The sequence below is a fragment of the Pristis pectinata genome, chromosome 9 (assembly GCF_009764475.1).
Source record: "Pristis pectinata isolate sPriPec2 chromosome 9, sPriPec2.1.pri, whole genome shotgun sequence".
Classification (NCBI taxonomy): Eukaryota; Metazoa; Chordata; class Chondrichthyes; order Rhinopristiformes; family Pristidae; genus Pristis; species Pristis pectinata.
Window position 1 is genome coordinate 1,133,853 of NC_067413.1, and position 24,792 is coordinate 1,158,644.

General features: G+C 50.2%; 1 protein-coding gene across 1 annotated transcript; it reads left to right on the top strand.

The window, feature by feature from the left end:
• The first annotated feature begins 565 nt into the window (after positions 1 to 565).
• LOC127574420 (transmembrane and ubiquitin-like domain-containing protein 1) lies at positions 566 to 20,858 on the top strand. The gene is made up of 3 exons (XM_052023425.1): positions 566 to 679; positions 12,659 to 13,669; positions 14,220 to 20,858. The coding sequence occupies exons 2-3, from the start codon at positions 12,699 to 12,701 to the stop codon at positions 14,569 to 14,571; spliced, it is 1,323 nt and encodes a 440-aa protein (XP_051879385.1). The 5' UTR covers positions 566 to 679; positions 12,659 to 12,698; the 3' UTR covers positions 14,572 to 20,858.
• The last annotated feature ends 3,934 nt before the right edge of the window (positions 20,859 to 24,792 follow it).

Genomic DNA, 24,792 nt, shown 5'->3' on the forward strand with positions numbered 1-24,792 from the left:
AGCCGCTCCCGCAGCCTGCGTGCACCCCCGCCGGTATAACACCGGGCAGCCGCTCCCCCAGCCTGCGTGCACCCCCGCCGGTATAACACCGGGCAGCCGCTCCCGCAGCCTGCGTGCACCCCCGCCGGTATAACACCCGGCAGCCGCTCCCCCAGCCTGCGTGCACCCCCGCCGGTATAACACCGGGCAGCCGCTCCCCCAGCCTGCGTGCACCCCCGCCGGTATAACACCGGGCAGCCGCTCCCGCAGCCTGCGTGCACCCCCGCCGGTATAACACCGGGCAGCCGCTCCCGCAGCCTGCGTGCACCCCCGCCGGTATAACACCGGGCAGCCGCTCCCCCAGCCTGCGTGCACCCCCGCCGGTATAACACCGGGCAGCCGCTCCCCCAGCCTGCGTGCACCCCCGCCGGTATAACACCGGGCAGCCGCTCCCGCAGCCTGCGTGCACCCCTGCCGCCGGGGCCACCGTCTCCGATGACGTCACGGGCAGCGGACGCCCGGGGACGTTGCCTGAGATACCGAACGCTGTTTGGAGGCGCAGCCGGTGCTGTGCGCGGTGACGTCATGGACCTCGCGTGATGACGTCAGGGTACCGCTGGCTTGCCGTTGCGCCGCCGCGGAGGCCGCGCCTGAAGCCTCGGCCTGGCCGAGAGGGGAGTATGGAGCGGGGCCCGGCGGGGTGAGTGCCCGGGGTGGGGGCGCGGTGAGTGTCCGGGCGTGGCGTGGGGGGGTGGGGGGTGAGTACCCGGGGCCGGGGTGGGGGGTGAGTACCCGGGGCCGGGGTGGGGGGTGAGTACCCGGGGTGGGGGGGGTGAGTACCCGGGGCCGGGGTGGGGGGTGAGTAGCCGGGGCCGGGGTGGGGTGGGGGGGGTGAGTACCCGGGGTGGGGTGGGGTGGGGGGGGGTGAGTACCCGGGGTGGGGTGGGGTGGGGGGGGGTGAGTACCCGGGGTGGGGTGGGGTGGGGGGGGGTGAGTACCCGGGGTGGGGTGGGGTGGGGGGGGGGTGAGTACCCGGGGTGGGGTGGGGTGGGGGGGGTGAGTACCCGGGGTGGGGTGGGGTGGGGGGGGTGAGTGCCCGGGGTGGGGTGGGGGGGGGGTGAGTGCCCGGGGTGGGGTGGGGTGGGGGGGGTGAGTGCCCGGGCCCGGGGTGGGGTGGGGGGGGGTGAGTGCCCGGGGTGGGGTGGGGGGGGGTGAGTACCCGGGCCCGGGGTGGGGTGGGGGGGGTGAGTACCCGGGGTGGGGGTGAGTACCCGGGGTGGGGTGGGGTGGGGGGGGTGAGTACCCGGGGTGGGGTGGGGTGGGGGGGGGTGAGTGCCCGGGCCCGGGGTGGGGTGGGGGGGGTGAGTACCCGGGCCCGGGGTGGGGTGGGGTGGGGGGGGTGAGTACCCGGGCCCGGGGTGGGGTGGGGTGGGGGGTGAGTGCCCGGGGTGGGGTGGGGTGGGGGGGTGAGTACCCGGGCCCGGGGTGGGGTGGGGTGGGGGGGGTGAGTGCCCGGGGTGGGGTGGGGTGGGGGGGTGAGTGCCCGGGGTGGGTGGGGGTGGGGGGGGTGAGTACCCGGGCCCGGGGTGGGGTGGGGTGGGGGGGGGTGAGTACCCGGGGTGGGGGTGAGTACCCGGGGTGGGGGGGTGAGTACCCGGGGTGGGGTGGGGTGGGGGGGGTGAGTGCCCGGGGTGGGGTGGGGGGGTGAGTACCCGGGCCTGGGGTGGGGTGGGGTGGGGGGGGTGAGTACCCGGGCCCGGGGTGTGGTGGGGTGGGGGGGGTGAGTACCCGGGCCCGGGGTGGGGTGGGGGGGTGAGTACCCGGGCCCGGGGTGGGGTGGGGTGGGGGGGGTGAGTACCCGGGCCCGGGGTGGGGTGGGGTGGGGGGGTGAGTACCCGGGCCCGGGGTGGGGTGGGGTGGGGGGGGTGAGTGCCCGGGGTGGGGTGGGGTGGGGGGGTGAGTACCCGGGCCCGGGGTGGGGTGGGGGGGGGGCGGTTGAGTACCCGGGGCTGCAGTCAGTACCCGAGCCTGGTGTAAATACCCCGGAACAACTGACGAACAGTTTAGTGTGTTGGAGCAGTAACCGATGGGTAGGTGAGGGGAGGGCGGTGGATGTTGTCTATTTGGCCTTCAGTAAGGCCACACGTGGGAGGCTGGTCTGGAAGGTTGGGTCCCATGGAATCCAGGGAGAGCGGGTTAAGTGGATTCAAAGTTGGCTCAGAGGTAGGAAGCAGAGGGTGGTGGTTGAGGGTTGTTTCTCGGAATGGAGGCTGGTGACTAGTGGTGTGCCGCAGGGGTCAGTGTTGGGACCCTTGTTATTCGTCATCTACATAAATGATTTGGATGTGAATGCACAGGCTTGATCGGTATGTTTGTGGATGACGTGAAATTAGGAGGTGTTGTTGATGGTGAAGAAGGTTATCGTAGACTACAGAGGGAACTGGGTCAGTTAGGGAAGTGGGCTGAGGAGTGGCAAATGGATTTCTAGGCAGATAATGTGAGGTGATGCATGTTGGAAAGTCAAACCAGCATAGGACTTGTACTATGAATGGCAGGGCACTAGGGAGCGTAATTGATCAGAGGGACCCAGGAGTACAAGTGCACAGTTTGTTGAAAGCGGCGTCACAGGTGGACAGGGTGGTGAAGAAGGCGTTTAGCACGCTGCTCTTCCTCTGTCAGGCACTGAGTTTCGGAGCTGGGACGTTATGTTGCAGTTGTATAAGTCGTTGGTGAGGCCGCACTTGGAGCACTGTGTATAGTTTTGGTCACCCGGTTATAGGAAAGGTGTGGTTAAACTGGAAAAAGTGTAGAGGAGGTTTATGAGGATGCAGCCAGGACTAGAGGACCTGAGTTTTTGGGAGAGGTTGGCCAGGCTAGGTGTCTATCCCTTGTGGCGTAGGAGAATGAAGGGCGACCTTATAGAATCGTGAGGGGCAGAGATAAGGTGGACAGTAAGAGTCTTTTCCCCAGGGTAGGGGAGTCCAAAACTAGGGGGCAGAGGTTTAGCGTGAGAGGGGAAAGGTTTAAAAGGGACCTGAGGGGCAACTTTTTCACGCAGAGGGTGGTGAGTGTATGGAACGAGCTGCCAGGGGAAGTGGGTGAGGCAGGTACAACGGTGTCATTTAAGAAGCACTTGGATAGGTACATGGAGGGGTGGGGCTTGGAGGGATATGGGCCGAACGCAGAAAATTGGGACTAGCTGGGCGGGCACTGTGGTCAGCATGGACTGGTCGGGTGGAAGGGCCTGTATCCGTGCTGTATGACTGTACCTGAGCCCCAGGCTGCTGTAAGTACCTGAGTCAGCCTGTGGGTGTAGGGCATCTTGACTGTTCCTGCTGGGCTGGGGCTAAAGGCAGTGGGAGTGAGTGTTCGGGGGGAGGTGGTGGATGGGCCACTGGATGGTGCCGAGCCTCCCGAGAGTGGAGGGTGTAGATGGGCTAAATTCCTTGGGGTGTCTGAGGTGAGTCACCCTTGCAGGATCCCCAGCCTCTGACCCACTGTTGTAGCCACAGTATTTAAGTGGCTGGTGCAGCTGAACTTCTGGTTGGTAATCAGACTCTCTTGTTGCCTGGTACTGGGTTACGTGCCACTAATCAGCCCATACCTAAACATGTCCAGGTCTTGTTTGTCCAGGTGTAGACCGTTTTCGAAATGGGAAGCAAATTCAGAAATCGGAGGTGCAAAAGGGCCTTAGGAGCCTTAGAGCAGGATTCCCTAAAGGTTAACGTGCCGGTTGAGTCAGTAGTAAGGAAGGCAAATGCAATGTTAGCATTCATTTTGAGGACTAGAACATGAAAGCAAGGATGCAATGCTGAGGCTTTATAAGGTGTTGGTCAGACTGTACTTGGAATATTATGAGCAATTTTTGGGCCCTGTATCTAAGGAAGGATGTGCTGTCCCTGGAGAGGGTCCAGAGGAGGTTTACATAAATGATCCCAGGAATGAAAGGCTTGACCTATGAGGAGCGTTTGATGTCTCTGGACCTGTATTTGATGCAGTTCAGAAGGATGAGGGGGAGATCATTGAAACCTACTGGATGCTGAAAGTCCTGAATACAGTGGGCGTAGAGAGGATGTTTCCATTGGTAGGAGAGTCCAGGATCCGAGGGCACAGCCTCAGAATAAAGGGATGTTCCTTTGAAACTGAGATGATGAGGAATTTCTTCAGCCGGGGGGGGTGGTTGTTGGTGAATCTGTGGAACTCGTTGCCACAGAGGGCTGTGGAGCCCATGTCATTAGGAATATTTAAGACAGAGATTGATAGGTTCTTGATTGGTAAGGGAGTTCAGGGTTACAGGGAGAAGGCAGGAGAATAGGGTTGAAAAACAATCAGCCACGATTGAATGGTAGAGCAGACTTGATGGACCGAATGGCCGAATTCTGCTCCTATATCTTATTGGTCTAAATAAAGCTCCAGATGACCATAAGACCAGTACATGGATAGGGAAGGATTAAGGGGATATGGGCCAAATGCAGGCAAATGGGACTAGCTTGGAGCAACGTCTCGGTCGGCATGGACAAGTTGGGCCGTGTTGTATGATTCGATGCTTCATCTAAAGATTAGTGGATGGAAAACGCAACATGAATGATATTGGTTCAGATGCGAGGTCCTTTGGGATGTGCAGTAGGTGACTGAGGTGGAAAAGGTTCTTTCATGAACCAGCTGGCAGAGTCGCTGCCTCTCAGTTCCAGCTACGCATGTTCAGTCCTGACCTCTACTGTCTGTCTGGGATTTGCATGTTCTCCTTGTGTCTGCCTGGGTTTCCTCTCACAACCCAGAGCTGTATGGGTTGGTAGGTGAAGGGTGCAGTCAGGGCAGAGTTGATGGGACTGTGGAGAGAATAAAATACAATTGGTATAAATAGGTCTTTCACAGTCGGTGCAGAGGACAGGTGAAGGCCTGTTCCAGTGCTGCATGGCTCTGTGATCCTTGGTCTTTCACAGTCGGTGCAGAGGATCGGTGGCCTGTTCCAGTGCTGCATGGCTCTGTGATCCTTGTACTTCGGCATGTTTTTGGTCTTGCTCTGTGACTGGTTCCCGGAGCATGTTGTTACTGCAAGTCTTCAGATGAAGTGAGGTTAAAGAGCAAAATGTAATTGGATGTTACTCACAGAACTAAGTCAATGTTCTTTAGAAATTGCTATGCACGTCTTTTTAAAAAAATAAATTGTTACATTCTTTCCAATGAGAACTCGAATGGAATCGTGACCAGACCATTCATGCCTACTTTGCCATTCAATAAAATCAAAACTAATCTTTTTCCTCTGTACATTGTCCTGTTCTGATCCCATATCCCTGAATAGCTAAACGTCTGTCGGTCACTGCTTTGAATGTACTAAGTGACTAAGCCCCCGAGCAGCATCTGTGGGGAGAAGGAACTGTCGATGTTTTGGGGCAAAGCCCTGCACCGGGGCTGAGAGGGGGTATAGTCAGTGGTGTTGTGCACAGCAAGGAAGGTCGTCGAAGGCTGAAGCAGGATATCAATTGGATGGAAAGTTGGAACATCAGAAGGTGGAATTGAATCTTGACAAGTGCGAGGTTATGCATTTTGGGAAGTCAGATAGGGGTAGGACACATAGTAAATGACAGGGCACTGAGGAATGTTGATGAACAGAGGGAATTTGGGGTTCAAGCCCATAGTTCTACGAAGGTGACAACACAGGTGGACAGGGTGGTGAAGAAGGCATATGGCATGTTTGCCTTCATAGGTTGGGGCACAGAATATAAAAGTTGGGATGTTATTTCGCAACCTTACGAAACACTGGTGAGACTGCACTTGGAGCACTGGGTGCAGTTCTGGTCACCACACTGCAGGAAGGATGTGATTGTGCTGCAGAGAGTGGAGGAGATTCACCAGGATGTTGCTGGATTGGAGAACTTTAGATACGGGCGGAGATTGGTAAACTGGTCTTGTTTTCCCTGGAGTGAAGGAGGCTGAGGGATGACCTGATAGAGGTGTATAGAGGCACAGATAGGATAGATGGTCAGTGCATTATTCCCATGGTAGGGGTGTCAAAAATAAGGGGGCATAGGTTTGAGGTGAGGAGAAAGAGTTTTAAAGGGATCTGAAGGGAAAGTTTTTTACACAGAGGGAACGATTAATAACTGCAATGTGCTGATAGAGGAGCTCGTGGAATCGGATACAATTTAAGAGGCATTTAGACAGGCACTTAAGTAGGCAAGGCATAGTGATCCAGTCCTAATGTGGGCTAAAAGGTCAGCATGGGTGTGATGGGATGAACGGCCTGTTTCTGTGCTGTACAACTCTACAATTCTATGGATCTAAGAGGTGTGACTGCCTCCTGGAACAGGGTGTCCTGGCGACTTTCCCCTCCCTAATCCACTGTAGTGTTTGACTCTCGGACTCCCCCATTCCGAGACAATTCCTTGAGCCACCGGCACTTACTACACGTGGTCACTGTGGGTTCCAATGGTTTTCTTTCTCTCTGCATGGCCCCATCCACAATGTCCCTTCTCCCAAGGCCCTGCCTTTACTGGAACCAACAGACTTCTGTTCCCAGGTGTTTGTGACCTGACTTCTATTTACCAGTTCTTGCTGGTTACCCAATTACCCGGAGACCGTCTAGTCGTTTACTTATAATTGATATTTAAAACCACAAGCTTAAGGAAATGTAACTGCAAATCCAGTTCAATAATTTTTTAAAATGAAAATCAAACTCTCCCCTTACTTACCATAAACCACACTCCACGGACACAGCAGAGGATATTGAGCTTAAAAACTGAGAGAATTAAAGTTGGTGCAGTGGCTGTGGCACCCACAAAGTAATCTCAGTTTTCATATTTTCTCTCATTTCTTACAGAGGCCATTCAGACACTGGGTCTCTGCTAGCTCCCAAACACGCCCATCAGTCACATGCCCTGACATCTCCTTGCAATCTAGTCTCTCACATGCCTATTAAGCCCCTCTTCCCACCTCATTCTCCAACCACATTCCTGCATGAGGGCCAATTAACCAACAAACTGCACGTATTTGGGATGTGGGAGGAAACCCACGCAATCACAGAGAGAACTTGCAGACTCCATGTGACACCAGAGGTCAGATGAAACCCAGCTCACTGGAGCGGTGAGGCGGCAGCGGCAATCCCTGCACGGCCAGTACCCAGTGAAGTCTTTTTCACAGCCTTGTATCTTCTAAAAGTTCAGCTCTATTTCCAGTTTGAGTACCTCCGTCATCACGTTGGAATGTTAACAGAGAACAAGAGATAAGGGATCCAGGGAAACTTGGCTGTGTGGATTCAGAATTGGCTCACTCATAGAAGACAGGGTGGTGTTAGATGGAGCGTATTCTGCCTGGAGGTCAGTGACCAGTGGTGTTCCGCAAGGATCTGTTCTGGGACTCCTGCTCTTTGTGATTTTTATAAATGACTTGGATGAGGATGTGGAAGGGTGGGTTAGTAAGTTTGCTGATGATACAAAGGTTGGTGGTGTTGTGGATAGTGTAGAAGGTTGCTGTATATTACAACAGGATATTGATAGGATACAGAGCTGGACTGAGAAGTGGCAGATGGAGTCCAACCTGGAAAAGTGTGAAGTGATACACTTTGGGATATCGAATTTGAAGGCAGAATACAGGGTTAATGGCAGGACTCTTAGCAGTGTGGAGGAACAGAGGGATCTTGGGTTCCACGTCCATAGATCCCTCAAGGTTGCCACACAGGTCGATAGGGTTGTTAAGAAGGTGTGTGGTGTGTTGGCCTTCATTAGTCGGGGTATTGAGTTCAAGAGCCGCGAGGTGATGTTGCAGCTCTATAGAACTCTGATTAGACAACGCTTGGAGTATTATAGGAAGGATGTGGAAGCTTTCAAGAGGGTGCAGAGGAGATTTACCAGGATGTGGCCTGGATTGGAGAGCATGTCTTATGAGGAGAGGTTGAGTGAGCTGGGGCTTTTCTCTTTGGAGCGAAGGAGGATGAGAGGTGAATTGATAGAGGTGTACAAGATGATAAGAGACGTAGATCGAGTGGACAATTAGAGACTTTTTCCCCAGTGTGACAATGGCTAATATGAGGGGACATAATTTTAAGGTGATTGGAGGAAGGTATAAGGGGGATGTCAGGGGTAAGTTTTTTTACACAGAGTGGTGGGTGCGTGGAACGCACTGCCGGCAGAGGTTGTGGGGGCAGATACGTTAGGGACATTTAAGAGACTCTTAGAGAGACACATGAATGATAGAAAAATGGAGGGCTATGTGGGAGGGAAGGGTTAGATAAATCTTAGAGCAGGATAAAATGTCGGCACAATATTGTGGGCCGAAGGGACTGTGCTGTGCTGTAATGTTCTATGTAACACCACAGGAACAGGCCCTTCGGCCCACCATGTCTGTGCTGACCGTGATGTCAATCTAAACTGATCCCATCTGCATATGCCTCCATTCCCGGCCTGTTCATGTGTCTGTCTAAATCCCTCTTAAACATTGCCATCATATCTGCTTCCAGCACTTCCCCTGGCGGTGTGTTGCAGGAACCCACCACTCTCTGTGTGTGGGAAAACTTGCCTCATGAATCTCCTTTAAACTTTCCCCCCTCACCTTAAACCTATGTCCTCTGGTGTTTGACACTTCCATCCTGGGAGAAAGACTCCACCTGTCCACCCAATCTATGCCTCTCATAATTGTATAAACTTCTGTTCGGTCTCCCCTCAGCCTCCTTATCGCTAATACATTACACCCTAGTGAACCTCTGCTTCCACTCCAAGGCCTCCACATCCTTCCTATAGTGTCATGACCAGAACTACACCAAATGTGGCCCAGCCAAAGTTCTAAACGGCTGTAACGTGACCTCTCGACTTTAATGCTCAGTGCCCCATCGACGAGGGTAAGCACGCCGCACACCTCCTCCACGCTATTCACATGTTCCTGCTTTCAGAGAGCTATGGATCCCTCTGTACATCAGTGCTCCCAGGGGTCCTGCCATTTACTGTGCACTTTCCTCTTGCTTTTGACCTCCAAAAATGCAACACCTCACACCTGTCCAGATTAAACTCCATCTGCCACTTGCCTGCCCACATTTCCAACTGACCTATACCCTGCTGCATCCTTGGACAACCTTCCCACTATCCACAACTCCACCAGTTTTTGTGTCGTCTGCAAACAGCGGACCTACATTTTCATCCAAATATCACAACACGTGTCCCAGCACTGATCCTTGTGGAGCACCACTGGTCACGGAGTTCCAGTAACTACTCCCACTACCACTGCTCTCTGCCTGCTATGACCAAGCCAACATGGCCAATTCACCATGGATCTTATGACAATCTTCTGGAACAGCCCACTGTGATGGGCCTTGTCAAATGCGGTACTAAAGGCCACGTAGGCAACATTGACTGTCCTATCCTCATTGATTATCTTCATCGTCACCTCAAACAGTCAACCAAGTTTGTGAGGCGGGACATGCCCCACACAAAGCCATGCTGACTGTCCCTAACGAGATGTGAGTAAATCTTGTCCCTAAGAATCTTCTCCAACAATTTCCCTACCACTGATGTAAGGGCCAACAATCAATAATTTCCTGGGTTATCCCAGTTGCCCTTAAACAAAGGAACCACAGTAGCTGTTCTCCAATTTTCCAGGACCTTATCTGTGGCAAAAGAGGATACAAAGATCAATGCCAAGGCCCCAGCAATCTCCTCCCCTGCCTCCCTCAGCATCCTGCGAAAGATTCCATCAGGCACTGGGGAGTTATCTACCTTAACATTTCTCACTACACACACCTCCTCCTCCTTAATATGGACGTGCCCTAGAATATCAACACACCCCTCCCTGATCTCACCATATCTGTCCGTAAGACACAGCATTCTGTGGCTCTCATCCTGCACTCCACATTCAAGACTGCCTTTTTCCATTGCCAACTTTTTGTGGCTGCTGTGTGCATCGTGTACACAATCAGTGCAGTAGCTCACCAGGGATGTTCATCAGCAGTTTCTCAGCTGTGACCCGTTCATCCAAAGGACAACGGACGGAGGTGCTTGAGAAAATGCGTCAATCTGTAACTTTTCCCAATTCCGATGGAAGATCATGGGGCTGAAACATTAACCTGTTCCTCTTGCCACAGAGGGTACCTGTCATGTTAAACATGGTCTAGTTGCCAGGCTTCTTCAAAGAAGCAACACAGGCACAATGTGCTGTGTGATTCTCTGAAGTAAATCCCTTGTGCTAGTGGCTCCAAGCTCCAAATAATTGATGAAGACATCAAACAAAAGATGTTCCAAAGCACAGCCCTGGGGAGGTGACGGTAATCTTCTGCTTGACTGAGAACAAAGTGTGGGCATTACCTTTCGACCCGCTCGGATATCCACTGTCGGTATTTCCATTGTTCCTGTTCTGTACCTGTGGAGCTGCCACAAAGACCTCGTGGATCTCGATGCCCGAGTACAGCAGAACACTACCACACCCACATGTTTCACAATCAGTGGAAGCCAGCCAGCTCAATTGGCAAAGGTCTCCTTCATGAATGTTTTGCAGTCATTTATTTCCATCCAGACATTCCAAGATCGAGCGATCGGGAGATGTTGCAGCTTTATCTGCCAGGAACGTCTAACTCACTGCATTGTCAGTGACTATTTTCAATTTCTTTTGGAAATGATATTATTCCCTAACTCGGTCTGTAGGCTCCTGTTTTCAATAATTACTTGAAGATTTTGCATTTGTACAGGGCCTTGGTGAGACCACTCCTGGAGTATTGTGTACAGTTTTGGTCTCCAGGGTTAAGGAAGGATATCCTGGCTATAGAAGGCGTGCAGCATAGGTTTACGAGGTTAAGTCCAGGGATGTCGGACTGTCTTGTGCTGAGAGGTTGGAGAGACTGGGATTGTACACGATGGAATTGAGAAGATTGAGAGGGGATCTGATTGAAACATACAGGATTATTAAGGGATTGGACAAGATAGAGACAGGAAATATGTTCCAGATGTTGGGGAGGTCCAGGACCAGGGGGCGTGATTTAAGAATAAGGGCTAGGCCATTTCGGACAGAGGTGAGGAAAAACTTCTTCTCCCAGAGGGTTGTCAATTTGTGGAATGCACTGCCTCAGAGGGCAGTGGAGGCCAATTCTCTGGGCACTTTCAAGAAGGAGCTAGATAGGTTTCTTATAGATAGGGGAATCAAGGGATATGGGGACAAGGCAGGAACAGGATATTGATTGTTGAGGATCAGCCATGATCTCAAAATGGCGGTGCAGACTCGAAGGGCCGAATGGTCTACTTCTGCTCCTATTGTCTATTTGTGCTAGAGTTGCTGCAGTTGTCTCCCTCGTTTCCTTCAGGATGCTTGGATGCAAATCTTCCACCTCAGGACTGATTCACCTGGACAGGTTGTGATGTGAATGTGAGCCCCCTTGACCACACTGAGCTCTTCTGAGACCAGAGCAGTCAGACCCCTGGCAGTGAACTTCGGAACCCACCGGCATTCAGTCCAGGAGCAGTGGTGAAGCTTCATGCTGGGGATAGCTGTGAAATTTTGAGTCGTTCTGTGTCTCTCTGCCCTCGGTGTGTGGCAAAAATGGTGTTCTGACCAGCAAGAGGTTGTTCAGACCCTTCAGTTCATTCCATCATTTATTTTAGATCATGGTTGATCAGTTTCTGGACTGCATCCACCAACCTGCAACCCTTAACCCTACCCCATAAAAAAATCACACTGTTCTTCGCATCAATCCCTGAATGGCCTGGAATGTGGAATCAGGTTTATTGTCACTGATTTGTATGACGTGAAGTTTGTTGTTTTGCAGCAGCAATACAGGGCAAAGACATACAATTACTAAAAGGAATAATGAGGTAGTGTTCATGGACCGTTCAGAAATCTGATGGCGGAGGGGAAGAAGCTGTTCCTGAATCATTGAGTGTGGGTCTTCAGGCTCCTGTACCTCCTCCCCGATGGTAGTAACGAGAAGAGGGCATGTCCCGGGTGGTGAGGGTCCTTAGTGACGGATGCTGCCTTCTTGAGGCACCACCTCTTGAAGATGTCCTCGATGGTGGGGAGGGTTGTGCCCATGATGGAGCTGGCTGAGTCTCCAACCCTCTGCAGCCTCTTGCGATCCTGCACATTGGAGCCTCCATACCAGGCGGTGATGCAACCAGTCAGAATGTTCTTCTATAGAAATTTGCAAGAGTCTTTGGTGACGTCCTGAATCTCCTCAACTCCTAACAAAGTGGAATGACTCCAGATTGGTTCAGATCAGAGCTTTCAGATAACCAGTGCCCACACCATGGTTTTCCAGGCCTCTTGACATTAAGGCTACAATTCCATTTGCTTTTCAATTTGTTGTGCCTTCCCTGATTTCTGTACATAGACCCATAAATCCCGTTTGGAGTTTCTTGCCACTTACAAGTCCTCTGTTTGATCTTTCTCACATCCAGAGCAGATTGCTCTGCAGTTCTCCGCATTAAACTGCATCTGCCATAGTTTTGCCCACTCTCTGAAACTCTTAAAGTGCCTTTGTGCTCCCCCCATGCCAGTTATCATGCCATCTTATGCTGGGTAAATTGAAATACCTGCCTCTTTATTCTCCATCCAAGTTGTGTATAAACATGATGAAAGGATGTGTCCTTGATCCAGAGGCACTGCCTGACAATCGGGGTACCTACCTTTTCTCTTAATCTCACCTGCATCTGTCTGAGACTGTGGTCCATTTGTTGTTTCTCACCTTTTCCATGCTTTATTCTTTCAGCTTCCCAGTTGAGTGACTGTGGGAGATCGTGGTCCACACCATGGCTTTAATCGAAGGAGTGGGTGATGAGGTGACTGTTCTCTTCAGCCTAGTTTTCATGATGCTGGTTCTCATCCTGGCATGGGCCTCCACTCGCACCGTGGACCGAGGTGACCAAGCGCTGCGACCTACTGGAGCTACCCCTGTGGAGCAACAGGACCCTGTATGCCCCTCTTCCACCGAGGCCCCCCCACACCCAGCAGAAACCGAGACTGGCACAACAGCAGCAGAATGCACAGCAGGAAGGCAGAGGGATGTAGGGGAGGGGAAACGGGAGAGGCAGAGGGACAGAGCGGAGGGGGATCAAGGGAGGGACAGAGCGGAGGGGGAGAGGGTTGGAGTGGAGGAGAGGCAGAGGGTTGGAGTGGAGGAGAGGCAGAGGGTTAGAGCGGAGGGGGATCAGGAGGGGGATGGTGGGGAGGGGGAGAGGCAGAGGGACGGAGTGGAGGGGGATCAGGAGGGGGACAGTGGGGAGGAGGAGAAGCAGAGGGACGGAGTGGAGGGGGATCAGGAGGGGGACGGTGGGGAGGGGGAGAGGCAGAGGGACGGAGTGGAGGGGGATCAGGAGGGGGACGGTGGGGAGGGGGAGAGGCAGAGGGACGGAGTCGAGGGGGATCAGGAGGGGGACGGTGGGGAGGGGGAGAGGCAGAGGGACGGAGTAGAGGGGGACGGAGTGGAAGGGGAGAGGCCGGAGAAAGATACGGAGGAGCAAGTTCTGCCTGAACATGAGGAAACGCCGCCCACCGTCACTGCCACTGAGGACTTGGTTACAGATCATGTGCCTGTACACCCGCGGCGGCGAGTGGCCGCAGCGAGAGGTGGGGATGCTGCTGAGACTCAGTCCGCTGGTGACCAGCTCCCCCACAGTGACTGTGCCCAGGACAGCTCCATGGTGATGAGATTGAAGTTCTTGAATGACACTGAGAGAATAGTTCAGGTCAGACCTGAACACACGATCGGACACATAAAGAGGTAATATCACTGCCTTGATTCCACACGGTGTCATCACTTGGACTTCACGTTTGAGGCAAAAGATGTTCTTCATTACTCAATACCAGAACTCCCTCCATCTCTCTCCCACCTCCCATCCCCTGACTACTGTCCCACCACCTACCTCCCTGCAGCGATGTGATAGCCTTCTCAGTGGGGGGAGGCACTGAGGGATTCTTGGGGGTCTGTCAGCTCTCGGTCACAGCTAGTTGACCTCCACAGGTATGTGGCTGCTATCCGGTCACGAACCACACTGACACCTGAGTTTGTGCCTTATCTCTGCCGGGTCTGTCCCTTTCGGTGTCAGATGAGGACAGCTCAAGGTCCAGAGGTGACCCACTCATTGTGCTATGATCTCCCAGCACTCTCATGACCCAGATCTCTCTCACAGATCACACACACACAGTTGTGAGGGCAGGACCCTAAGCCCTGATACCAAATCCCAGCAGACATAATTAAACACCGGCAGGGCGGCTGGTGGTCTTTTTCTGCTGCCACTTGTTAATGTGTTTGTCTGTCTTCCCCCTGCCAGGACTCAGTTCCCTCACCAGGAGCACCAGGTGCGTCTCATATACCAAGGGCAGCTGCTGGGAGACGACACACAGACACTCTCCTCACTTCACATCACGGGCAACTGTGTAGTTCACTGCCACATCTCGCAGAATGCCACGCCGCAGTCTCCAGCAGGGAGCCACGCGGCGGAGAACACCGAGACCACCCTCAACGTCGGGGGGTTGATGCTGCCCCTCTTCTTCCTCATGCTCTCAGTACTGTGGTATTACCAGATCAACTATCGGCATTTCTTCACGGCACCGGCCACCATCTCACTGGTCGGCATCACCATCCTCTTCAGCTTCGTGGCTTTCGGAGCTTACCGGCGGTGAGATTCTGACCTGGCCCAGGGAACAGGGAACCCCATTCAGGACTGGCGTCTACTCTGATTTTTATCCATTGAAACTGGAAATCATTTGGAAGGTGTGGCGATATGATGTTACCGTGTGATTTTCTGCTGTGATGGAGCTGTTTTAATAAGGCAATAGTGCTGCCACTGACATCGATAAAGCTCTTTGCACCTTGTGACTGCCATCTGGTCATTGTTCTACCCCTGCGCACCCCTGCAGGAGCATGCAGTGGGGCTCCTCATCTCCCTGTCAGATAACACCTGTCCACCCTTGCCCACATTGGGTGCCAGCCGAGCTGGGGAGGCTTTGTCAATGTGCATACCTCCTGAAGGGGATGGTTTTCTTCTGCCACACTTATCTCAGTTGAAGGGCCAGCTTCATATTCCAAGTCACTTAAATCCAGAGAATTTAAAAACAGTTATTCAGCCCATCTCCTTGATTCCTGCTCTCTTTCCATGGTCCTGTATTCATTCCCAAACTAACTCCAGTGCCCTGCTCTCTCAAGCATGCCCCATTGCCTCACTGCTTCATTTCCTCTGATTCAAACATTTATCCAATTGTTTCAATTGTGACAAAATAAATTGATGAAGGTAAGGTAAGATTAAGGTATCTTTATTAGTCATGTACATTGAAACACACAATGAAATATATCTTTTGCGTAGAGGGTTCCAGGGGGCAGCCCGCAAGTGTCGCCACGCTTCCAATGCCAACATAGCATGTCCACAACTTCCTAACCTGTACATCTTTGGAATGTGGGAGGAAACCGGAGCACCCTGAGGAAACCCACGCAGACACGGGGAGAACGTACAAACTCCTTACAGACAGCAGCTGGAATTGAACCCAGGTCGCTGGCACTGTAAAGCGTTACGCTAACCGCTACACTACCGTGCCTGCCCTAGAGCGGTGGATGTGGTGTACATGGACTTTGGAAAGGCATTTGTCAAGGTTCCCCATAGTAGGCTCATCTAGAAAATCATGAGGCATGGTATCCATGGAGACTTGGTGCGTGGATTCAGAATTGGCTTGCCCGCAGAAGGCAGAGGGTGGTAGTAGATGGAGAGTATTCTGCCTGGAGGTCGGTGACCAGTGGTGTTCCGCAGGGATCTGTTCTGAGACCCCTGCTTTGTGATTTTTATAAATGACTTGTATGAGGAAGTAGAGAGATGGATTAATAAGTTTTCAGATGATACAAAGGATAGTGTAGAAGGTTGTCATAGGTTACAACGGGATATAGACAGGATGCAGAAGTGGTAGATGGAGTTCAATCCGGAAAAGTGTGAAGTGAAACACTTCGGAAGGATGAACAAAGGCAGAGTACCAAATTACTGAAGAGCAGATTGGGAGGCAGTTTTTGGAGAGATGCGAAAATAACAAGGTTATTATAACTGGAGACTTCAACTTTCCAAATGTTGATTGGCACCTACTTAGTGCCAAGGGTTGAGACGGGGCGCAGTTTGTTAGGTGTGTCCAGGACGGATTCCTGACACAGTATGTTGACAGGCCAACTAGAGGGAATGCCATATTAGATCTAGTTTTAGGTAATGAACCGGGACAGGTGACAGATCTATCGGTGGGTGAGCATTTGGGGTACAGTGACCGTTGCTCCATAACCTTTAGAATTGTTATGGACAGGGATAGGAGCAAAGAGGACGGGAAGATATTTAATTGGGTAAAGTCGAATTATGAGGCTATAAGGCGAGAACTTGGGAGTGTAAATTGGGATGACATTTTTGAAGGGAAATGTACTATGGAGATGTGGTCGATGTTCAGGGATCTTTTGCAGGATGTTAGGGATAAATTTGTCCCGGTGAGGCAGAGAAGGAATGGCAGGGTGAAGGAACCGTGGGTGACGAGAGAGGTGGAACAACTGGTTAGGAAGAAGAGGGCAGCATACATAAGGTGTAAGCAGCAAGGATCAGACAGGGCTCGTGAGGAATATAGAGTAGCAAGGAAGGAACTTAAGAAAGGGCTGAGGAAAACGAGAAGGGGACATGAAAAGGCTTTGGCGAGTAGGGTTAAGGAGAATCCCAAGGCTTTTTTCTCGTACGTGAAGAGCAGAAGGATGGCTAGGGTAAAGGTAGGTCCGATTAAAGACAAAGGTGGGAGGATGTGCCTGGAAGCTGTGGAAGTGGGTGAGGTTCTCAGCGAATACTTCTCTTCAGTATTCACCAAGGAGAGGGGTCTTGATGATGCTGAGGACAGTGTAGGCGAGGGTAATGTTCTGGAGTATGTAGATATCAAGAGAGAGGATGTGTTGGAGTTGTTAGAAAATATTAGGACAGATAAGTCCCCGGGGCCTGACGGAATATTCCCCAGGCTGCTTCGTGAGGCGAGGGAGGAGACTGCTGAACTGTTGGTTAGGATCTTTGAGTCCTCGTTGTCCCCAGGGATGGTACCGGAGGATTGGAGGGTGGCAAATGTTGTCCCCTTATTCAAGAAAAGTAGTAGGGATAGTCCAGGGAATTACAGGCCGGTGAGCCTTGAGTCTGTGGTGGGTAAGCTGTTAGAAAGGATTCTAAGAGATAGGATCTATGAGCATTTAGAGAATCATGGACTGATTAGGGACAGCCAGCATGGCTTTGTGAAGGGAAGATCTTGCCTCACAAGCCTGATAGGGTTTTTTGAGGAGGTGACCAGGAAGATTGATGAGGGTAGTGCAGTGGATGTGGTCTACATTGGATTTTAGTAAGCCATTTGACAAGGTTCTGCATGGTAGGCTTCTTCAGAAGGTCAGAGGCCAAGGGATCCGGGGAAGCTTGGCCGTGTGGATTCAGAATTGGCTTACCTGTAGAAAGCAGAGGGTTGTGGTGGAGGGAGTGCCTTCAGATTGGAGGGCTGTGACTAGTGGTGTCCCGCAGGGATTGGTTCTGGAACCTCTACTTTTTGTGATATTTATTGATGACTTAGATGAGGGGGTGGAAGGCTGGGTTAGCAAGTTTGCAGATGACACAAAGGTCGGTGGTGTTGTGGATCGTGTGGAGGGCTGTCGAAGCTTGTAGAGGGATATTGATAGGATGCAGAGCTGGGCTGACAAGTGGTAGATGGAGTTCAATCCAGAGAAGTGTGAAATGCTACATTTTGGAAGGACAAAATCCAAGGCGGAGCACAAGGTAAATGGCAGGATTCCGGGCAGTGTAGAGGAGCAGAGGGATCTGGGGGTTCATATCCACAGATCACTGAAAGTCGCCTCATAGGTAGATAGGGTAGTTAAGAAAGCTTATGGGGTGTTAGCTTTCATAAGTCGGGGGATTGAGTTTAAGAGCCGCAAAGTGATGATGCAGCTTTACAAAACTCTGGTTAGGCCACACTTACTGTGTCCAGTTCTGGTCGCCTCATTATAGGAAGGATGTGGAGGCGTTGGAGAGGGTGCAGAGGAGATTTACCAGGATGCTGCCTGGATTGGAGAGTATGGATTATGAGGAGAGACTAAAGGAACTAGGGCTTCTCTCATTGGAGAGAAGGAAGCTGAAGGGAGACATGATCGAGGTATACAAGATATTGAGAGGAATAGATAGAGCGCCTCTTTTCCAGGGCACCAATGCTCAATACAAGAGGATGTGGCTTTAAGCTAATGGGTGGGAAGTTCAAGGGCGATGTCAGAGGGAGGTTTTTCACCCAGAGAGTGGTTGGTGCATGGAATGTGCTGCCTGGGGTGGTGGTGGAGGCTGATACGTTGGTCAAGTTCAAGCGATTGTTAGATAAGCATATGGAGGAATTTACGATAGAGGGATATGTGGGAGGAAGGGGTTAGATAGTCTTAGGTGTGGTTTGAAGGGTGGCACAACATGGTGGGCCGAAGGGCCTGTATTGTGCTGTATTGTTCTATGGTTCTAAGTTAATGGCAGGATTCTTACAGTGTGGAGGAACAGAGGGATTTTGGGGTCCAAGTCCATAGATCCCTCAAGGTTATCACACAAGTTGATAGGGTGGTTAAGAAGCCGTATGGTGTGCTGGCCTTCATTAGTCGGGGGATTGAGTTCAAGAGCCACCAGGTAATGTTGCAGCTCTATAGAACTCTGGTTAGACCACACTAGAATTTTCTATTCAGTTCTGGTCACCTCATTATAGGAAGGATGTGGAAGCTTTAGAGAGGGTGCAGAGGAGATTTACCAGGATGCTGCCTGGATTCGAAAACATGTCTTATGAGAAATGGTTGAGTGAGCTAGGGCTTTTCTCTTTGGAGCGATGCAGGATGAGAGGTGACTTGATAGAGGTATATAAGATTATGAGGGGCATAGATAGAGTGGACAGCCAGCACCTTTTCCCCAGGGTGGCCAATATTCGAGGACATCAGTTTAAGGTCAGAGGAGAAAAGTTCAGGGGAGATGTTGGAGGTAGGTTACTTTCACACAGAGCGGTGGGTGCCTGGAACATGCTGCTGGGAGTGGTGGGAGAGGCTGATACAATAGGGCCATTTAAAAGACTCTTAGATAGGCACATGGAAGGAAGTAAAATGGAGGGTTATGGGCTGTGTAGGAGGGAAGGGTTAGATTGATCAGGGAGTAGGTGTATATATAGGTTGGCACAACATTGTGGGCCGATGGGCCCGTACTGTACTGTACTGTTCTATGTTCCATGTTTCTTAAAAATGAGGTGCACTTCATCCCATTATTTCCCTGCTCCGTCATTATTCATGGGGAAGAGTCCTGGATGTTTCCTGGGGTTGAGTGGTTTTGTCTGGACTACACATCTTCCAGCTTCCTAATTAATGGCTCTACCTGCAGACTTTGTGTTTTGATCTTGTGTTGTTGAGGTGTATGTGTTTGTTGATCACAGATGCAACTCTCCCTTCATGTGCTATTCTTTGAAAAGCTAAGGTATGGAACTGATCCTGATGTAATCCTGATTGGAGAGGATTCTTCAGGATAGGATTTATGAGCATTTGGAAAACCATGGCCTAATTAGGGACAGTCAGCATGGCTTTGTGTGGGGTAGGTTGTCTCTCAGTAATTATTGAGTTTTTCAAGGAGGTGACAAAGATGATTGATGAAGGTCTACGTGGATTTTAGTAAGGCGTTTGACAAGGTCCCTCATGGGAGGCTCATCCAGAAGATTCAGATGTATGGGATCCACGGTGACTTGGTAGTTTGGATTCAGAATTGACTTGCCCATAGAACACAGAGGGTAGTGGTTGATGGGTCTTATTCGGGCTGGAGGTCTGTGACCAGTGGTGTTGTGCAGAGATCTGTACTGGGACCTCTGCTGTTTGTGATATATATAAATGACCTGGATAAAAACATGAATGGGTTAGTAAATTTGCAGATGATACAAAGATTGGTGGTGTTGTGGATAGTGTCGAAGATCGCCAAGGGATACAGTGGGATATAGATCAGTTGCAGATATGGATGGAGAAATGGCAGATGGGGGTTTAATCTGGGTAGGTGTCAGGTGCTGCATCTTGGGTAATCAAATGTAAAGAGACAGTACACTGTTAATGACAAGACCCTTAACAGCATTGATGTACAGAGGGATCTTGGGGTCCAAATCCATTGCTCCCTGAAAGTGGCAACACAGGTTGATAGGGCGGTAAAGAAGGCATATGGCATGCTTGCCTTCATTAGTCGAGGCATTGAGTTCAAATGTGCAAAGTCATGCTGCAGCTTTATAAAACTCTGGTTTGGCTGCATCTGGAGTATTGCATTCAGTTCTGGTCGCCCCATTACAGGAAGGATGTGGAGGCTTTGGAGAGGGTGCAGAAGAGGTTTATCAGGATGCTGCCTGGATTAGAGGGCGTGTGCTATAAGGAGAGGTTGGACAAACTTGGGTTGGTTTCTCTGGAGCAGCAGAGGCTGAGGGGAGACCTTGTAGAAGTGTATAAGATTATCATAGATAGAGTAGACAGCTGGTATTTCCCAGGGTCAAGATGCCTAATACCAGAGGGTGTGCATTTAAGGTGAGAGGGGGTAAGTTCAAAGGAGATGTGGGAAGCAAGTTTTTTTTTACACAGAGTGGTGGGTGCCTGGAATGTGCTGCCTGGGGTGGGGGTGGAGGTAAATATGATAGAGGCGTTTAAGAGGCTCTTAGATAGACACATGAGTGTGCAGAGAATGGAGGGAGATGGATATTGTGTAGGCAGAAGGGATTAGTTTAGTTAGGTCATTTATGACGTTTAACTAGTTCGGCACGACACTGTGGGCCGAAGGGCCTGTTCCTGTGCTGTACTGTTCTATGTTCTAGTAATCCAACTTGTCACATCCTGTCAATTAGAGCAACAACATTTTTATCTCTGATCTGTATCTGCTGCCAACTAAACAATTACCAAGCCTTGACATGAGTTGGTCTTTCATTTTACAGAGTTTTTACTATTGAGATGTTAAAGCAAACTGGCATTTTGTCTTCTTGTAGTTCCTTTAACAAGGCACCATTCCAGTGAATCTGCTTGGGAGCCTCTCCATTGACTTGTATATTGACGTCAAAACTGGTTTTCCTGGAGTTTTTTTTATTTTTTTAAACTTGACATTGAACATAGAACAGTACAGCACAGGACTGGCCCTTCAGCCCATGATGTTGTGCTGAACTAATTAAACCAAGGCTCCTAATTAACCTAATCCCTCTTCCCTGCAGAGATCCAGAAATTGACCTGTTCTATTTGAAGTATCAATATTTAATTTTAATTTTTTAATTTAATTTTATTTACAGCGTGGTAACAGGCCCTTGCGGCCCAACGAGTCCACGCCGCCCATTTTACACCCAAATTAACCTACCCATACGTCTTTGCAATGTGGGAGGAAACCGGAGCACCCGGAGGAAACCCACGCAGACACGGGAGAACGTACAAACTCCTTACAGACAGCGACGGGAATCGAACCCTGATCGCTGGCGCTGTAATAGCGTTATGCTAACCGCTACGCTACCGTGCTGCCCTTCTCCATCACCCTGTTTCTGGAGGAGTGTCTGTACACATTGTGGTTATGGTAAAACAAGCAATATTGCTCATCCATGAATGCCTTAGAGAAAGACTGCTGTCCTTTTGATGAAGGTTTGGTAGGAAATTCTGGGGTCTGGACCTAGTGACCTATATTTCCCATGAGGAGGGTGTGCAAGATGTTGGGGATCCTGTAGGGGGTGCTGCCCCCATACACTGCTGCCCTTGGGCATAGAGGTTGCAGGTTTGAGAGGTGCTGTCACTGTTGTTTCGGTGTGTACCAGAGTGTCACTGACTATTCCTCATCTGTGTCACCAGGGCAACAAAACCTTTGAAAGTGAGGTCTTGTATGGAGTCTGTAGCCACATCCCACACTCAACAAGTTTCAGCTTTTGAAAAACAAAATGTGCACAGTGAGTGACAGATCATTTCTGACATTTCCCAGAACCTTTGTTAAACATTTCATGAGAAAAAAAGGCCACAGTGAAATGGCTGTATTACCTTACAATAACATGGTAAACCAGCACCCAATCGCAAATAGCAGTGGGAGTAAGCAGTGTGACCCCTTGAGCAAAATCATGCCTTATCTTCCTCAACACCATTTCCCCACCCAGTCCCCATATGTCTCAAAATCATGATCACAGACCTAGCAATCTCAGCTCTGAAAATGTAGGAGGAGCTGAAGGTATACAACCCTCCAAGAAATTTCTCATCTCAGTCCCATCTGGCTGACTTCTCATGCCAAGACTATGACGAGTTCTACCTGTGCCTGCCTGAGGAAACCCTCTCAGAATTTGTCTCAGCAGAATCACCTCCATTCTTTGAAAGTTCAGGCCACTTTGACTCGATCACTACTCGTCAGGCAACTTCCTCATCCCAGGAATCAATTTTTGAGTCTGCACTGTTCAATCTCCAAGGCAAGACTGTACTTTACAGAGAACAAAACTTCACACAATTTTCCAGATGCAGTCTCACTGAAGCTCCGTGCATTTGTCGCAAGACACTTGCATTCTAACACACTCACTTGCTGCATTTTAGCTTTCTGCGACATTTGAACCAGCACACCCAGTTTCCACTCTGCACCAAGGTTTACTAGTTTCTCACCGGTAAGATTTTTGTGTGTACTTACTATTTATCGACTACAGCTCTACCTTCAATACCATAATTCCAAGCAAACTCATCTCCAAACTCCTAGACCTGGGACTCAACACCTCCCTCTGTAACGGGATCCTCGACTTCCTGACCAACAGACCGCAATCAGTGAGGAGAGGCAGCAACACCTCTGCCATGATTATTCTCAACAATGGTGACCCACAAGGCTGCGTCCTCAGCTCCCTACTTTGCTGCCTACACTCACAACTGAGAGGCCGGATTCGGCTCTACCTCCATCTACAAGTTTGCAGATGACACCACCGTAGTCGGCCAAATCTCAAATGATAAGTCGGAGTACAGGAAGGAGTTGAGAGTCTAGTGACGTGGCGTCATGACAACAACCTTCCCCTCAATGTCAGCAAAACGAGAGGAAGCAGGGTGGAGTACACACCCCTATTTGCATCAATGGTGCTGAGGTAGAGATGGTTGAGAGCTTCAAGTTCCTAGGTGTAAACATCATCAATAGCCTGTCCTGGTTCAACTACGTAGACACAATGGCTAAGAAAGCTCACCAGTGCCTCTACTTCCTCAGAAGGCTAAGGAAATTTGGCATGTCCATGTTGACCCTTACCAATTTTTAGAGATGCACCATAGAAAGCATCCTATCTGGATGCATCACGGCTTGGTACGGCAATTGCTCTACCCAAGACTGCAAGAAACTGCAGAGAGTTGTGGACACAGCCCAGCCCATCATGGAAACCTTCATGGGCTGTCTACACTTCTCGCTGCCTCAGAAAAGCAGTCAGCATAATCAAAGACCCCACCCAGCCCTGACATTCTCTATTCTCGCCACCGCCCACCACCCCCACCCCCCCACCCCAGGCAGAAGATACAAAAGCCTGAAAGTACATACCACCAGGATCAAGGACAGCTTCTATCCTACTGTTATAAGACTATTGAATGGACCTCTTATACAATAAGATGGAGTGTTGACCTCACAATCTACCTCATTATTGCCTTGCACCTCATTGTCTGCCTGCACTGCACTTTCCCTGTAACACTTTATTCTGCATTCTGTCATTGCCTCCCTCATGCTGCCTCGATGTACTGAACTGATGGAATGATCTGTGTGGACGGCAGGCAAAACATTGGTACATGTGACAATAATAAACTAATTACTTCCTAACAAGGTGCATATCTCCACATTGTACTCCATCTAGCACCTTTCGATCTACCTTTCTCTTTGATACCTGTGTCCTCCAAGCTCACCTTTCCTCCAAACTATTGAATTTTGGATTTGTTCATCTACTCATCCACCTTGTTCATAGAAATTGTGAACATCTGAGAGCCTAGTGATACCCCACGACAGACTGCCCTTCCACCCTTGCTCCAGATTTTGTCCTTTAACCTATCCTTTATCCACACTAAAGTGTTATCCCCAACCTTGCAAATTGTTGCAGGTTGTAACTTGACTTTGTGCAGCCGCTGACCAATTACCTTTCGAAATTCTACATACACTATGTCCACCAATTCCCCTTACCTACGCTGCGAATTACAGCTTCAAATCCTTTAAACTCAAACACATTACTGTTCATAAACCATCTCTGCTAATCATATGATTTTTAAAGAAATTTTTGCTGAAACCATATTCCTAATAATGGATCTGGCATTTTCACCACAATGTGGCCAGCTAATTGGTCCAACTTTTCCTTGCCCTTACTTGGACTGCAGGTTATATTTGTACTGCAGCGTCGAACAGGATGAAAGTCCATCAATCTGAAACATTGATTTCTCAATACAGGTGCTGGCTGAGAATCATTTATTTAATTTCACTTCTGAACTGTTTTTCAGGTTTGGGGTGTTCATTTAGTTTGTGTTCAGTAAATTTCAGTTATTAAAAACAGTTGTGACGGCATCAACTTTACATCTTCCAGTTTAACTGAATTGAAATAACAGGTACATATTTAAAGTCCTAATTTGTTACTTGAGCTCAGCACTTGTTTTACAAAAGTACTGTCTTATACATAAAATACGTACATCTAGATATAAGGATAAAATCAAGGTGGATGTTCACATTTAGATACAGAGACCTTTCCCCAACCTCAGTAGAGGGACAATTGGATATCTGCACATTTTCCATGCCCATCCACCACTATATTTCCTCCCATGGATGTGCTCCCAGGGTAGTCACAGCTTGATCACCAAACTCCTCAAGGTGGTGCTTTGCATATTGTTATGAAAATACT

What these genes read in the sequence shown, in the direction of transcription:
- LOC127574420 (XM_052023425.1), top strand. Translation starts at nt 12,699, where the DNA reads ATGGCTTTAATCGAAGGAGTGGGTGATGAGGTGACTGTTCTCTTCAGC. An exon ending in ACGATCGGACACATAAAGAG is followed by an intron (nt 13,670 to 14,219) that starts GTAATATCACTG and finishes TCCCCCTGCCAG; the next exon opens with GACTCAGTTCCCTCACCAGG.